Below are 16,961 nucleotides of genomic sequence, written 5' to 3'. Positions count from 1 at the left end.
ACTGCCTGCAAGCTGTTTACAGCCACATAGAAAAAATAATTTTTTTAATAGAATTTTTTAGCTTGTGAAGTAAGAACGATATTTGCATGTGGTGTCTTTGTTTTTTGACTTTTAGCAGGACTTTAAAATTGGTTATCAGGTATATGAAACTCCTTGTGACTTGAACAGAAATTGAGCTTATCTTTTATTTGCCAAATAATCTGCACTTGGCCTTTGTGCTTTAAAATAACAGGTAGGAGAGGGGTTCTTCATGCAGAGGCAGTTTTCATGTCTCCATTGGGCTGTTTCATTGTGAGGTATATAAAACCCAATGACAGTGGAAGTGAACTTTTACAAGGTATTTCTTCTGATGATGTGCTTAAAACTAAATTTTTTGGAGGTCTGACTCCACTGGAACAGAAAGTTTTTGGACAAAAGTTGGAAAGAAGTTATAATTATGTACAGTGAAATTGTATGAACACTACTCGTGGAACTGGCTGAGATGGGCACTGAGCCATGAGATGTGCTGATGATAATGTTTTACTTCTGCATTGTGCAGAGAAACACTGGGATTTATGGAAATCCCACTTCTGGTGCTTTCTACTTCATGGAAAATGAAGTAGATGTTCTCAGCAGCTGTTGTTACTTTACTTTGGGGTTCTCTTTTTGTTCTCTTTTTTTCCCAAGTATTTATTCAAGTGAATTGATGCTCCAAGTGTTATATTCAGAAATCTTAAAATTTCTGGACTGAGACTGTCTGATTTCTAGATCTTGCAGTACTGTCCTGTTGATTTCTAGAGTAAAATTATTTACCTTTCAGACCATTTGTTCAGCCTGTAAAAAAGTGCATGTAATTCCTTCAACTTTTTTTGATTTGGAAATGCAGGTATAATTTTTTAAAAATAGTGACATAATACTGCATTAACAGTATGTGTAATACAACTGATCTAGATTAATCAGACTATGTGAAATCATGCATGTAATTTCATTAATGATCCTGACTTATCTTTGCTTCAGTATCTTTCATGTAAATCAGATTAATCTAATAAGATTAAGATGATGTTTTGAAGTTTTGATGAAAGCCTTTAAATTATCTATCATTTGATAGAATGTCGTTAAAGTAGCACCAGGGATCGGCTGTTCCCACAGGAATAATTTTTTTACAATACTTCTATTTGCAGTTCTGTGTTTAGTCTTCTGTAGATCTTCCCCTACTTCTGTTTTTAGCAAGCTTGACACTTTAGGCTTATGCACTACAGTTATATTATATTGTAATAAAATCTGGTTTGAAGACTCCTTATTAAAATAAAATGTGAAGACATGTTCATCTTTAAGTGTTTGACCTGTGGTATATCAGATTACTTTTAGTTATATTATGTATTAAAAATTCCTGCTTAAATAATCAGTGACTGAAAACATTTTATTGTTGTACACCAATATATGCCTGTGATAGAATATTAAAAATGAAACTAAAAATATGACCTCTTCCTGCTATTCCATTCTTACTCATTTTAGTCTAATTTCCAGAAAGAATAGCTTTCATTATACTAACATGTCTTTGCTCTTATTGAGAGGCCTGATACCCTGTTTTAAGCCAGATATGCTAATGCAGAGTTTATCCCCATGCAGCCATTCACTCTTACTGATTGTTAAGTGGAATATTTGCATGCTGTTCCTCTGTGTTCTGAGATCTTGTGTAATATGAAAGCATTACCTTTTAAAGCAGCAGCCTGAAGTTAGCCACCCACTAATTAGCTAAATAGAACACTGGAATCAGTTAATGATATTAAATTATGCAATTAAAATAATTGTCTTATTCTAGTAAAATCTTTTTTGAAACACAGTACTAATTATAAGCTGCTCAGGATATGGTTGACAGAACCTGGTGATTTGCAGACTATCCTTCTACTTCCTTGGGAAATATTTAAGTAAATTAAAATGAGCTGAAGCACTTGATAATGACAGTTCTTTCAGTCTGTGTGATGTATCTTGTCCATGCTAAATAAATGACATCTTAGTTACAACATTCTAAACAAAAGTTAACGCCTGTGTTAGCAGGCTTTCAGGATGTTGCAAAAATTATAATTAAAAAAAAATTGTATAAAAGAATATCAGTTAATTGTACACATTTAAAAAGAGTGAATGTGAAAACGTGAAACAAAAAAGAGTTTTCATTCAGGTCAGTTTTCCTCTTTTTGCTCCCTTCACAGCCTGACTTGCTAATGATTGGAGCTGGGTATCCTGCGGTGTTATTTTAACTTTCTGTTTATAGGTATAATTGAAGATCTGCCTACAAGCAACTTTGAGCTGGCTTTCACATTGTGTTTGCATTCTTATATTCCCCAGCACTTTTCCTGAATTGTGTTGTTTAAGCAGGAACACAGCAGTCAAGTTCATTTGTGCAGTCTCTAAACCAGTTCTGCTTTCAACAGTGCGTTTGTGTTCCGATCGACTCACTCTCATCAAGGACTGTCTGGCTCAGATGTCAACAAACTACAAGCAGTCTGCTAAGCTCCTGGGCCTGGCAAACCTGCTAAGGGTTGCAGGTAAGCTGTGTTAATAGGACACTGAACTGCCATGGAATGAGCATTTATGTTATGCTTTAGGATGTTTGAGTTGATCGTTAGAATATGCTTTCAAAGATACCACTGAAAAGTCACCTGCAAGAGCAGTCTTTGGGGAGGAATGAAGCATCTCACATGAGGAGAGTATTTCATGTGCAAAACAGCTGAAATGGTCAGCTGCTATGTTCTGCTAATACCTGAAATAAAAAAAAAAAATGCCTTGTCCAATCTAGAGTTGGAACATAGGGTGATTTCAGATTGGAGGAGTTGTGGCTAAGAATATCTTGTTTTATAGTTAATTGGTAGTAATGAAATTACTGTGAATGTTAGTATCTCTGTCAAATAAGGTAGCCCGATATAATAATAATTGCATTTAAGATACAAGGGGAAAAATGATCTGTAAAACATGAATTTCAGCTGTTAGACTTCAGTCTGTGCTGCATGTATCTCCTTTGGGCACTAAAAATAATGCATTAAGTTGAGTATTCATTTGAGGAGCTGAACATCTTCAAAGATTGAATCCTGAGTATATTAGGGGGATTTTAAATTTATTTTTTTATAGCCTGCCTAAAGTATCTGCTTTTTATTTTTTTTTTTTATTATTTTTGAAAAATACTTGATCAATGCAGCTGTATTTTTATGATGTAGAAATAGAATGTAGAAATATAAAATATCTATATTTAATGCAGCACAGCATATAAAATCCATGCATTCCATTTCTGTCACTAAAACATGCCTGGCTAATTCTTTTCTTCATCTCTATTTGTTAAATAATTTAAGATTTTTTTCTTATGTTTTGAGGAGGCTTAGTACTGGCAATTTTTTGCATAGTATTACAAATAGGTAGGGAGGTATTCGAGACAGTTGTGTGAGGTTGAGAACAGAGATATGGAAATTAGACTGGAGACCTCTCAAGGTAGCTTGGTTCTAAGGAAAGGAGTCACATCCTTATTCTGGTGAGCACAGTGCTGCTACATAAAAGGTGGAAGAGGGGACAGGATGGTACCATGTTGGGTAGCTGGATCTAATCTACATATTTAACGTATAATTCATCAAAAATTTTGAAGAACAGTTGTAACTTCTTTTTATTTGCTTGTAAGGCTTTTGGGAAAAAAAAGTCTCCCTTATTGCTTCATAAGACAAGATTATTGTACAACTCTTTCCTTCTCCTCTCTGCTTTGTCCCACTCTCATCAAGTTAAAATATGTGAGTTTTTCTTAATATTCTGGTTTTTTTGGGCTGTTGCAGATTTTTGTTTTACCTTCTTTTTGAATCTCTGATTCTTTTTGTGTGAAAGAAGGAAAACCAAGATCTAGAGAGATTCTATACAACTTTGTCTAGTAGTGTTATCCTAGTGCCTTAGCTGTAGGATTTACAGTGCCCTGGCGTGTACCTTTGATAAGGGATCAAACTTTTTCGGTTCCAAAGGCTGAAAGATGGCAGTTGCTGCATAGTATGTAGAGAACTTTAGGGAATTTGTGGTGTTCATTGATACAGTAGTGTCTGTATGCTAGTGTTGTAATCACAGACTTAATGAGTCACCACTGAGAAGAGAAGTTTGAGATACTTAAAGCCAGATGATGAAATGGCCCCCCAGTTCTTTTCCATGCACTTACCAGGCTAGAGAAAACCAGATGATGAATGTGTGAGGTGGTTAATTCTTAAACAGGTGAATAATTTAAAAGCTACTACTTACTCTAGTGGTGACTTATTTATCTTGTGAATGTTGGGCTCTCTGACTTTAGTGGTTAACCTTGGGAGTAATGCTGACAGTTGCTCCTATGGTAAGTAGGGGATTTTAGTAGTAAAATTGTATTTCAAAAGTGAATCTTGGTAAGGAAAACACTACTTAGACCCTCGTCTCTTACGCTAAACATACAGGTAACTTGGTTGCTTTCAAAGTAATCTTTTGGTTATAGAATATAATTTATTTATGTGGAAGGAAAATACAGCAAGACAACATTTTCAGTAGTGACTTCCTGTGGTGGGGGATGTGGTTGGGTGTTTCTTAAATTTTATTTTACATAAATAGTTTTAAGCTTTTGTGATTAAAAACAGTTTCACTGTCACTGAAAGATAACTAGTTGTTATTGGAAAGCTATTATCTTAATAGAGGTAACATAGAGAACGTTCTTTTATGAGTAAGATATAGATTTGGTCTGAGAATGCCATTGTGAATTTATCTTAATTGTTGTAGGAGATGGTCTGTTGAAAACAGATATATTTAATTTTAAGACACTCAGTATTTTTAAAATGTTCTTGTTTGCTTGTTTTTCTGGATTTGGAAGCTATAAACAGCACACCACTGTTACTGCAAATTTTTGTGCCTGACTCTCTAGCTCATTGCCAAGTATCCAGAAGATTACCCAGTAGCATACAAAGGAAATATAATTGTCATAGTTTCAAATCATGCATGTAAATACAGAATTTTTCTAAATTATTTAAGAAAGGCTGTAGAGCATTACTCTTTGGTCCTCTGTGTACTTCTGATGAGTGATAGGATAGGTAACCTTACACTGAATTTAGAGTCTTAGAATTTAAATAGGTAGATTATTAATACCTTTGAAAACAGATTTTAAGTGTAATGCTGGTATAGCCTTAATCACAATCTGTAATGAGGAGCGCTGTATAATTTGATGGTAGAGATTAAAAACATAAACCGAAACAAGACATGTAGGAATGGTATTTATGTACCTGTCAACTTGTAATTTAAGTTACTAAGTTACAATTAATTATTAATGTTTATATTATTAAAACTATTTTTAATATGATGAAGAGTTATGTTAGGACTTGGTAGCCCTGTAATGTAAGTGTAATAACAAAACCTAGTATTATTCCACAAATTAGTTTATAGCAAAAGGGCAGAGAATGCATACAGATTCTAAGTTTTTTGAATTATTTCATTTTAAACTTAATATTAGAAAAGGAAATCTTCCCTGCAGTTTTAGTACAGATAGTCTTTGTTTGCAAATGTAAAACTACTGGGGAAGGGAATTGTGATTTCTAACAGCTTATGATGGAAGCAAATGGTTTTACTGAGATATTTCGAGATGGGTGTGGATATTGAAAAAGGGGAACTTTATGGATTTAATGTAGAGATAGATAAAATGCTGCCAAGAGAAAGATTTGATTTTTGTCCTTAACTGGTTTTCACTGCTTCCACAATTAGCCTGATGTGTGAGCCACCTTTGCTGTGTCAGAAGTTCTGATTTTGTCCTCTGGAACATACTTACTGGTATTGGTTGTGCATGTTTGAAGTTATGGTTCTTTCTGCTCCAAATCCACTTTGTAGAATGTTGGCCTCTGTTTTGCCTGCTCAGTGGAGGAATTTGTTTCAGTATTTTCCCCTCTTCACTTCTCCTGCCACTCCATGCTGTATAATTACTGATGGGGAAACACCTGCTTGCTACATCTGTCCATGTCTGTGTAAATTTTTTACATGTGTAGCTATATAGAGCATAAAGCATATGCTGTGTTTTATTGTATGTAGTAGCCTATAAAACCCTAAGAACATGCATAATTTAAATTTTTAAAATAATGTATTTTTTGTGGATGCAAGGGTAGCTTGCATAGAGCCATTATTAAGGAGCTTTGTGAACTATGTACTCTGACTACAGTTTGCTTAGAGAGCAGCACTGAAAGCAAGTAATAGAATTTATATTCATACTTATCAAAGCTAAAATCTTGCTTAGGTGACAATGTATCAGCTAGCTTCTAATTGCTTTAAAGTGTTTGATTAATTACAGTAAACTCTACTTAAGCCTCATGTCACTACCTCTGTAAAGTAAGCCCACAGCTGTTATCTTAATTTCACAGATGGGTAAAGTGAGTGAGGGAGAATGTGCTCAGCATGACAGCCAGAAAATCTGCACCTGCTCAGGGGGCTGGAGCTGTTCTGTGTCTTGCAATCCTCACTTAATTCATGATCTTTGTTAAGAACGGGTGTAAAGAATTCACTTCATGCAATTACTTCAGTACGTGTGTGCAAAAACAAGTAGGAAGAAAAGCTTCTGTATCAGAAATCATGAGCATCTTCTCTACTCTTACTGAATATCGAAATGGTCTACTGAGTGTTGGTCATTTCCATTGTCAGGCTCTCTAGAAATATTTCCATTATTCTCTTTTCTCACACAATTTCTATGGTAATTAATTTTAATATCTGTAAGTGAATCTAGTAGCTTTCAACTTTGCTCAGATAACCTTAGTTAAAACTTACTTTTAAAATCCATCTTTCTTAACGCTGACTTTCTTGCACTTGGAGTTAACTGTGTAGATTGCTTCTGTTCTCTTAGATCTCCTAAATCTAGGTGACATGAAATTGCTGAAGTGCACGTACAATGTTGGCATCATTGATTTCTGGCACGATTTAATTCAGGATAATGTTATTTTATCCACTCAAAAATAGCATGCTTCTTACCCAAGGTATTTCAATAAGCTTTTTTCCTTATATAATCCAAATTGGATCCAAGCTTTTAAAAAGTTTCCAGTTTCTGAATTTGGTTTGAGTCTGTATGTCAGGTGTTATCATTAAGGCTTGAAAGAGAATTATTGTGTAATATAATCAGGTCACCTTTTGAGGAATTTTGTCATTCCTCTCTTGGTTTTAAGTCATGGACAGTTGTTAAAATGGCAAGGGAGGCAAAAAACTTTTCCTTTTGTAGGACTTTATGATTAAAATACCATCAAACAATGTGTTACAAAGCTGAAACAGTGAGTTTTTCCTGTGTCTGAGTAAAAGACAATGACTGAACTGCAGCAGTGAGCATTATCAGTCACTGCATGGTTAATGAAAGGTGTGTGAAAAAGGGCTTCCCTCAGGGATTCACTGAGTATCCCTGGAGCCAGTGGTGGTTCTGTGCCATAACAGTGAGTGCCAAGGTAATGGAAGTGTCGGTGAGTGGAGATACGATGAGCGAGTGTAGCCACGGACTGGAAGGAAAGTTACCCTTATATTTTATACTTGTGCTTTTGTACAGCGCGTAGAGATGTATCCTGCTGCACCAAAAGTCCTTGGCTGAAACATTGGGGATGGGGGACTTGATACCATATAGCTGCTCAAGCACCGTTAAAGAAACCATTCCTTGGTCCAGGTGTTCTTTCTTTGTTTCCTTCAATCCCACTGATTTTTAAGCAGCGATTATTTTGTCTGAAGTCTGAGGGATAATAGTTTGATTGTTTCTCTTGACTTTTCCTTTTGTCTGCTACTTAGTCAGATCTCTCTGTAAGAAGTCAAGCTGTCAGGGTGAAGTGGGCTTCAGGAGGTGAGTGGTGGGTACGTGTCCCTTAGAGAAATGACAGTTCACATTTAGCTTGTGAGGATAGAAGCCCCTCTTTGTCATCTGTAATTGCTTTTGCCCGAATGAGAGGTTCCCAGGTTCCAGAGGGCAGAATTTTGCAACAGGAGAGCCTTGAAGGTGATTAATTTGCAATATTGAGTGCTGGCGGTATATTGAGCCAGGAGGCTGGGAGATAAAATGATGGGAAGCTAACCTGTTCTCCCAGCTGAGTTAGTCATGATGTGCAGGGATTAGAGGAGGCTTGATTGAGTTCAGTAATTAGGGTAACTTCACTTGCCTGAATGTCACTGTAGTGCAACTGCTACAGCTTTTCCTTTTGAGAAAGCTTTAAAAAGAAATTTGCTTTATCTGTGGTGATGGATCTGCAAAGCCGAGCTAAAAATAACAGCTATGCAATTTAAGAACATGTACTCTTTAAATGGATTTGGAAACTGGATCTGTTTAAACTTATGAAATATTTGCATTTCACAAGTTTTAGTAATACAGTTTCATAAACCAGTGCCCTTTTCAAATGACTGTAACAACACTACATAAAATTGCTTTTAATAATAGAGGAGAGACATGAGCAAGAAGCTTGCATTTAAAAAATCCACTTGTTTTTATTCTAAAAATTCTTTCCTAAATTAATAGATTATTTTTCCTGTGTATGTTTTGTCACATTTTCATCCAGTGCATGAACGTACATAGTATTTTGAGCACAAGACTGGACAAACTAGTGCCAGCAAATTGTTCACTCTAAATTGAAAAAAGCTTTAAAAAAATATAGATGACTGGTGACAGGTAAAAATGTTATTTGTATTAACTATAACTGACTTTGAAAAGGAGATGAGCTGTCTCATTAGATTTTCATTTGAGACTGCTGATGTATTAAAATTGAGGTCAGGACATTTTTGTGCAAAGATTGTTGATGCAATTTCAGTCAGAAGGCTTCCACAGTATCTAAAGTATAACTTTTGATTCATAACTAGTACAAGAGGCATTGTCCCGAAGGTCTGGTGACTGAGACAGATGTATGGTGTGAAAAAATTATTTTCTGTTCTCTCACTCAATTTATGAGGTTGGGGATTTTTAAATGCTTATACATTTTCTGCATCTTGTGCATTGTTTGGAGCCATGAAGTAGCAGTTTAAAATGGCATTTGTGTATTATAAGAAAACAAACATTTCAGTTTTTTTCTTCTATTACAGTACACTGACTTTATTTGTTTCAGTCAGGATTTTGATTTATATGTCCCTTAGCTTAAATACCAGTTTTGACTTATGCTTTGGCCATTACATAAATGCAAATTTCAAAACCTTTTTTTTAACCTTGACATTACATACTAATTGGTTTGGGGTTTTTTGCAGGCTACAGTGCCAATGTTTTTTTTAAATACTCCTTTTATAGTTTCCTTCAGGAAAAAGCAGGTAATTTTATTTCTGTTTCAGTTTAGAGAGGGGCTTTTCATGTTATGGGTATATGGTTGATTCTTAAGAAATAAAGTAGCAAGTTTAAGTTGACCGTTAATTCCAATTAACTAATAAAAAGTTGGATTTTTTTCTTACAGGAGATGATCAGATGGAGAGAAAAGGTCAAGTTTTGATCCTTTTAGTGGAACAAGCTCTCAGTTTCCAGGACTACAAAGCAGCTAGTATGCATTGCCAGGAGCTCATGGCCACAGGTGAAGTGAATAAATAGGGGATGCATTGAGGTGGTAAAAATCTGAGTTTAGACTTTTGTCTGACTGTGAGGTGTGGTACTTCAGATTGTTCCATTTCATTAAAATAGCAGTTACATCTCGTTAGTGGAAGTGCACTGGCATTGAATAGAGGCACATAAAGCAAATACTGCATGGAATAAGCGTGTACTGAACTATTGGATGTGTAACCTCAGGGAGCTTTTCTGTATGCCTCTGGGAAGCACAAATTCTACTTCTTTTTACACTGTAGCTCTCTCAGACAGGTAAAACCATGTGACTGCAGCTAGCAAGAAAGTGTGAGTCTTTTAGAAGTCTACCTTTCTATCAGAACTCTTAAGATATTTATATAATTTGTGTATGGGACAGTATGAGTGGAGGTGAATGAAATACATGTGTCAAGATATTAAGGAAGATAGGATTTTTTGTTTCTTTGGGTCTTCTTTTCTGCTTTGAGAATGAGGGGGGAAAATTCAAGATCATTGAGATATTTTTTTTTTTTAATATATTAAGTGATATATTTTGTACTTTTTTTTTTAATGGTCATTCCAGTGAGGTGTGTTCAGTATAAGGCTCTGAAATAAATGATGTTTTTCTTACTGTAATACGTAAAAATACAAGATGTAATCTTACAGATGGCTATTTTATTGTTGTCTACAATAAAATAATAAAAATTAGTCTTTTATATATTTGGTCAGTCTGAAGTGGAGCTATGTCTCTGTTTTATGGAGCTGTTACGGTTCCTTTTTCAGGGGATGTTAAGCCTTGACACAAATACCGTGTGCCCTCTATCTCATCCGCTAAGAATTCGGTAGCACCCTCCTTTCACTTGTGATAGAAAGTGTGTTTTGTGTTCCCTTGTAGGTTATTCCAAAAGCTGGGAAGTGTGCAGTCAGCTTGGGCAATCAGAAGGTTTCCAGGACCTGGGGATGCGCCAGGAGCTCATGGCCTTTGCTCTGACACACTGTCCCGCCAGTGCCATAGAGGCGCTGCTGGCAGTCAGCAGCTCATTGCAGACCCAGGTACCTGTTCTGGAGCTTCCTGCATGAGAGTTCAGTGCCTACCAAAGTAAAGGGGACTTGGGCTCGTGTTCAAGTTTGATCCCCTAAATTCTACCCTCCAGTATATTTATGTTTGTTCTGCTCTATTCTTCTACTTTCACTGTTGTATGTCAGCAAATTAGGTCTCTTTCTAAGCAGTTTTGTGTGATGAATTGGTTTCTCAAGTAGAAGTGCTATTGTGTTCTCTATCTTTTAATTTATTTAAACTGTCTTTAAAGATAATTTCTTTAAATTATCTTTTAACTTCCTTATTGATTGCCTGATTTAAACATTTTATTTGCAAATGCAATTGATGAAATTTTAAATTATTTTCCAGGTATTTCTACTTTGTAATGCAACTTCATTAAATGCCCACATAAATGTCTGTTAAGGGTTTATTTTATGATTTTTATGATCTTTACCCAATAAGCAATTAAATTATTTTCTCACAGATTTCAATGATGTAATGGTTTTGACCGCTACAGTAGGCTTTGTGTCTGAGCAATCAACTCTGCAATGACTGACTTGATAGAATCACATCTTAGGTGTTGAGCTGATCACAGTATATATGTCAGAACACATAATTGTGTCATTTAAATACAACTTATATCAAGGTGACGTAGCAAAAGTTTTATTTGAAACTGAAGGGCAGTAATTTAGGTTGTCAAAATGTTAAATTTCTGTTCACTGTAATTGAGGCTTGGCCTACGTACTGTGACTTGTTTGAGTTCATAATTGTCTTACTTGTCTAAGTTCACAATGTTTTTATAATTGTATAATAGAAGCATCTTAGAGATCTTTGGATGCAACATGTAAGAATGGGGGAGAAGGGAGTCATAGCTACAGCACATGTGCAGACTGATTAAGGCAGCTGCTAGTGTGTAGCCTTTTCCTTAAAAAATCCCCTGTGCAGCAGTGTGTGTGGGAATACAGGCAGCATGTGAAGGTGGAAGTTCTGTACAGAACTTCTGCTCACAAATCTGCTGTTGCCCAGAACGCTTCTCTTTGTGGAGTTGCCCAATGCCTCAGTCTCAGTTCAGATCATGGCTGTTTTCAGGACATTTCTTTACCCTACATTGTACAGCATGGTACATAAAATTGAAAACAAACAAACAGACAAAAAAACCACAAAAAACCCCCTTTGATTGTGGGAAAAATATTGCACAAAATTCATGGAGAAGGGAAAGTAATTTTTTCTAGCGACTACAACAGTGAGAAGATGTCAGAGATGCTGTGTTTTCTTCTTTGCATCTTCTCCTGCACCCTTTTCTATCAGGGAGGCTTTTATGTCACAATTTTTTTAGGTTTTCTGTGAAATCAGTTATAATTCTTTCACTGGCCTATTTGACTGACAAAAGATAATATTCCATGTTTATAGATTCTTTATCAGGCTGTGAATTACCAGTTCCTTCCTTCAGAAGGAGGTGAGAATTCAAATATCTCGGGACCTTCTTTGTTGATCAGTAAGGATACAGAGGTAAGTTTAATGTGAATTTTAAAAGTAATAATGACTTGGTTTAACGTTACTCTGAGGAACCAGATTTGAGGGGTTTTTGCAACATGTCTGCTTACTAGATAAAATGAGCAACATTAGATGTATACTACTTTCTGTTGTTAGATTAAGTTCAAGGTTTTGCTTATGTATATATACTTTATTCTGATTTTTAACAAAACTTACATTAAAATAGGCATTTATGTATTTTTTTAAATCTGTCCCAGTTGAAAAAGAAAATATTTTAAACCTGAAACATGCTTAACCAAAAAAATGTTTTGAATTAAACTTATTTTTCCCCTTAGTTCTGTGCATCATGAAGTTTATGAGTTGTTTTTATAATGTTGATATATTGCATGTGAAATCATTTTTATGTGTAAGGTCAGAAGGAACATTGAGTGTTCTACAGGCAGGACAACAGGAAACAAGTCTTCTATTATTCCTTCTGCTTTTATATCTACTATTTTATGTCTGTATGTGTACAATTTTAAGTATTTTTCTCTCTTTAAAGAAGATGTAATTATTTACCTATTTATGAAAACAGGAATGTTTTTCACACTCTTTGAAGTGGAAAAATCTATATTTAATTTATTATTTTCTTTGGTTTTTGTTTAATTAAATAGATGAGTGATAAATAAATCTAGGGGTGAGGGGAGAGGATCAAAAACTTTAAAGAAATACAGGAAAGAAGAGATGAAAAGGGAGTGGAGAAAGAGGGAAGGAAAGAAAGAAAGAAAAGGTTCATGTTGCATAGGGCGGCTTTTTGAGAAATTATGTGAGTTCCAGCCTCCTTGGAGAATATATCCATATTTTGTGTATGGTTTTAATATATGTACGTGTGTATAAATATATATGTGCATGTATATGTATGTACATACATACATATGTAGACATCCATGTACATGTATGTATTTGCATATATATAAAATAAGTGGCAGGAAGGGAAAACAGCACTGTAAACAGTATTCAGAGGGAGAGGGCCAAAATTTTGTCTGCCAGAATTATCAGTATGAAGAGCAGCTCTGTTTCACATGCACAAATGCTTTTTATTTTCCAGAAATCAGTGGTTGCATCTCTCTAAGCAGGAGGTTATTAAGTAGATGTTAATAAAATTCATATGGGTGTGGATGCACATGTTTACAGTATTTTAGTGTCTATAAAAAGTTGTTATGCATCACCTTTTCTGTGCTGTAGTACTATATCATGGCAGAACAATCAGACATGCATGTAAATGATTCAGAAATTTATTCAAAGGTTTATCAGAGTTGAGTAAACTCACTAATTAACTTCCCTATCATTTCAGTTTACATATTGGAAGCAATTTTCATTTGGAGAATTGACATGCAAAATTTTCTCCAATAAAGCTTTCATTCCCCCCCCCCCCTTCAGTTGTGGTTGATTGTCTCTTCAGAACTGGAGGCAGGCAGACAATTGACCTGGCAAGTTTGTACGTTGCTGCACTGAGGTGTATTTTCTTTTTGTTTAATGTGGCTCCTTGGCATGTCATGTTTCAGACTGTTACACTAGGAAATGAAGTTCTGTATATTTGCTAATTCTTTGGTTTTGTTCTCTCCCAGTTGACTTAATAGGGATTTATAGCTTTTTTAATTTCTTGGAATGACGCTGGAGAAAACATTGCCAAAAATTTACTCACTGTATAACTTTTCCTTTGTTACAGACATCTGCAGTGTTAGAAAAGCAATATATACAATAACTCAGCTTCTTTGACTTCACTGAATCCCATAACTGCAATCCCTGTAGTTACACTTCATCTGATTCCATGTGCTTCACCTTCATTGTCTTGCACTGAATTTTAGTTTCTTTAAAGAAAAAAAACAAGCTGGAAGATTTCTCTCCCTTTTCTTGTACTCCTTTCATTTTCACTTACATCCTGATTAATTTACAGAATCCTTATTTCAGGGAACTGACAAATATTCTTTCTCACTGATACCTTTTCAAATTGGCGCTCTAAGTGTAAGTTTTCTTACTCTTGACTTGATTGAGGTCTGGCATACATGTGTTTGGGCATCCCTTTTTCTATTGTATTTAAAATGCCTATCTATAAGCATATCAGTTTTGCTTTTTAAATCTTTAGTGACCTTTTTCTATCCCTCTTAGTTTTGTCTAGCATTGAATTATTAGTCTCCACTACTATTTCTGCCTTTATGTCAACTCACATCACCAGCTGGTTCTACTTTTTCATCAGCTTTTTCTTGGTGAATGCTTCCCTAGAAAATTCTAATATAATTTCATTTGTATTCAGTTTTTCCTCCACTTTTTTTTCCCTAAGACTTGTAGAAATCTTGATAGGTGTTTGCAATGTATGTATACATAGACTGCTTAGAAATGGTTCATTTAATGTTGCTGTCAGGTTGACTTCAGATTAAATTTTCTACAAGTTCTTGGTGGTCCTACTCTAAAAGAATTAATTTATGCAGTGATAAAGATGCACATCTTTATCCGGTAGGAGCTAATGCATTTGCACAAGCTTTATGTCAGCTTCTTGCTGTTCTTTGAACTCATGGAATCAATTTGAGAAGTTATCCTTTGGAAGCTATGATGATTCCAATGTACCAGATTGTTTTTAAGCAAAATACGAAGTTTCACCAGTCCTCACCCTTTTCACTTGTGTGTGCCACAAATGCCTACACAACTAATCTTGTGCTTCTCAACCCAAATATCTTGGTGAGAAGATTAAGCTCTTGATTAATGAAAAGCCTTTCAGAATATTATGGTAAAATTATTAATTTCAAATAAAATGCTTAGTCATGTGATGCTGTTGTGTATATGCACAGAACAATATTAATCAGTTGCCTTGTAAGTGAGCTCTGACTTTGTTAAATCTGCATAATACGTAAAATATATTTACACCTTCTATAAATTATTATTTTTTACATATCTGAATATGAAAGTGTAATTACTGTAAAGTGGCACATCAACCCAAGAGAAATTAAGTTTAAAGGTTTTCTGAAAATGAACTCTTGATAGAAAAGCAGATGTATTTTCTAGAGGAGAATATGTTCAAATTATAAGAATGATTTTCTTAAAGGCTTCTTAAAGAAAATTTCTGATGAACAGAGCATTAGTGTATTTGCTTTTCCAGTTTTCCCAAGCACTATAGCTGGGAAAAGACAGGATAGAACATTTGTTTACATTAACTTGGTAGGTCACACATTTTTATCATGGCTGGTTAGAAATTATTAGAGAATCACAATCAGTTATCCTCTTGTCCTTTAGTTGCTGCCCCAAAATGTCTAAGTCCTCTGTCAGATCTTGCAGGTGTTAAGCAGCTGTCTTAATTACTGATGTGTATCTCAGGCAGTCATTAAAGCCTGTGCTTCAGCAGCTGAATCAAATGCATTGTATCTGCTTATGGCTGGATTATTTGTTTCCAGTGATGTTATCACCCTAATAAGTGCCTGGACATTCAGTGATTCCTGAATATTAGTGTTGTCATCTTGAGCTGAATCTTTCCCATGGTCTCTAATTTAGGTTCTGGTTTATCATTGTAGGACTGGAGTTTTCACTTTGACTGGTCCATAGCTGTAACAGACATTGAAAAAAATTTCAAAATCTCCAATATGAAACCCTCCAAGGCACAAAAAAATACATGTAGATTCTGCATGAACACTTACATAAATTGGCTATTATAAATTACTATTTGGCAATGTAAGTGCCAAAAAGGGAAAAAGAAGACCTAATGTGTGATTCTCTGGTTTTGAACAGACTCTGTTCTACATAATTTCATTTCCTTCATATGTCTTGACATACAGTGATTCTTAACATATAAAGTGTATGCAGTGTATGGTTTTTGCATGTTTTAATCCTTGCACCTTGACTAATTGTCATTAAAGACCAAAACCAAGCCTAAAACCCATGCTATTTTTCTAATTTTTTATTGTCTCTCGTGTGGCTTGTCTCAAAAACAGTTGGCTTTATTTTTCCTCCCATTAGACTGTTTGGAATTATATAAGTGTATGTAAGAGCAAAGTTGTGTATATATATGCATATATATATCTATAAACATATGCTGTGTATATATATTTATATATATATATATTAGCTGTTATTTTAGAAAAACCTGATAATTTAGAATTTGTTGGTTGTCTTTTTTCATACAATTTAGATTCAAGCAAATTTTCAATCTGCTAACTTGGCTGCTATTTAATAAGTTGTTGTTGCTGTTATTATTTTGATTTTAATCAGAAGTGCTTACTTTATCAAGGATGCCAGGAAGAATTAAAATAGAAAATAATTTTCCCCAAACACCTCTGAGAACCCTCGAAATACAACTTCTCCCTAAAGATACAATTAAATGATAGAATTGAAGTTGCTTTCTTGAGATCTCCAACCTTATTTAAGAAACTTATTTTGTGAAAGATTGATTTGGGATACCAAAAAGTTGTAACCTGGAAGTGTTGCTGCTCCAGGTGCAGAGTGAAATGGCTTCTTGGAATACAGAATTTCTGTTTGTGCTGAAAAAAACTGTAATTACTTGTAAGAGTTAAAATTATTTTTAAACAAAAGTCAGCCGAGTTTATCTGATAGCAGTAGTGCCATAAGCATTCACAGCCAGATACAAGTTGGCTCATTAGTTTTCACACTGCTGAAGGAGGTTGATTTAAAGAAAGTGTTCTGCTCAAAAGAAGTTGACATCTTGGGTTTTTTTTCTTTTTTTTTCTCGTACTGTTTTGGTATAGTTTTGGTTTATTTTTCCTCCATGAAAGATCAGCTAGGTGTCTCACAGCATCTACTTGAAAAATGGTGGCAGAGAGGAATTAATATTCTCTATGTAACATTTAAAATAAACTACAAGAGCTTGTCTTACTAAATATTTAAAGTGATTTATTTAAAAAAACACATGAACAAGAATTTCTCCCGCCAAGCCACCAGACCTAGGATTTTCAGTTGGTT

The 16,961-nt window shown here is 34.8% G+C and overlaps 1 protein-coding gene across 1 annotated transcript in view; it reads left to right on the top strand.

Moving 5' to 3' along the window:
• NBAS (NBAS subunit of NRZ tethering complex) overlaps positions 1 to 16,961 on the top strand; it is a 159,348-nt gene that overhangs the window by 54,363 nt on the left and 88,024 nt on the right. Inside the window, exons 32-35 of the mRNA XM_040058489.1 lie at positions 2,412 to 2,525; positions 9,387 to 9,500; positions 10,380 to 10,537; positions 11,934 to 12,032. Coding sequence (XP_039914423.1) covers positions 2,412 to 2,525; positions 9,387 to 9,500; positions 10,380 to 10,537; positions 11,934 to 12,032 — 485 coding nt within the window. The remainder of the gene's footprint in view (positions 1 to 2,411; positions 2,526 to 9,386; positions 9,501 to 10,379; positions 10,538 to 11,933; positions 12,033 to 16,961) is intronic.

Source organism: Hirundo rustica, chromosome 3 (genome assembly GCF_015227805.2).
Source record: "Hirundo rustica isolate bHirRus1 chromosome 3, bHirRus1.pri.v3, whole genome shotgun sequence".
In the NCBI taxonomy this organism is placed as follows: domain Eukaryota; kingdom Metazoa; phylum Chordata; class Aves; order Passeriformes; family Hirundinidae; genus Hirundo; species Hirundo rustica.
The sequence above is the reverse complement of the archived record's forward strand: the minus strand, read 5'-3'. Positions and strand labels throughout refer to the sequence as shown.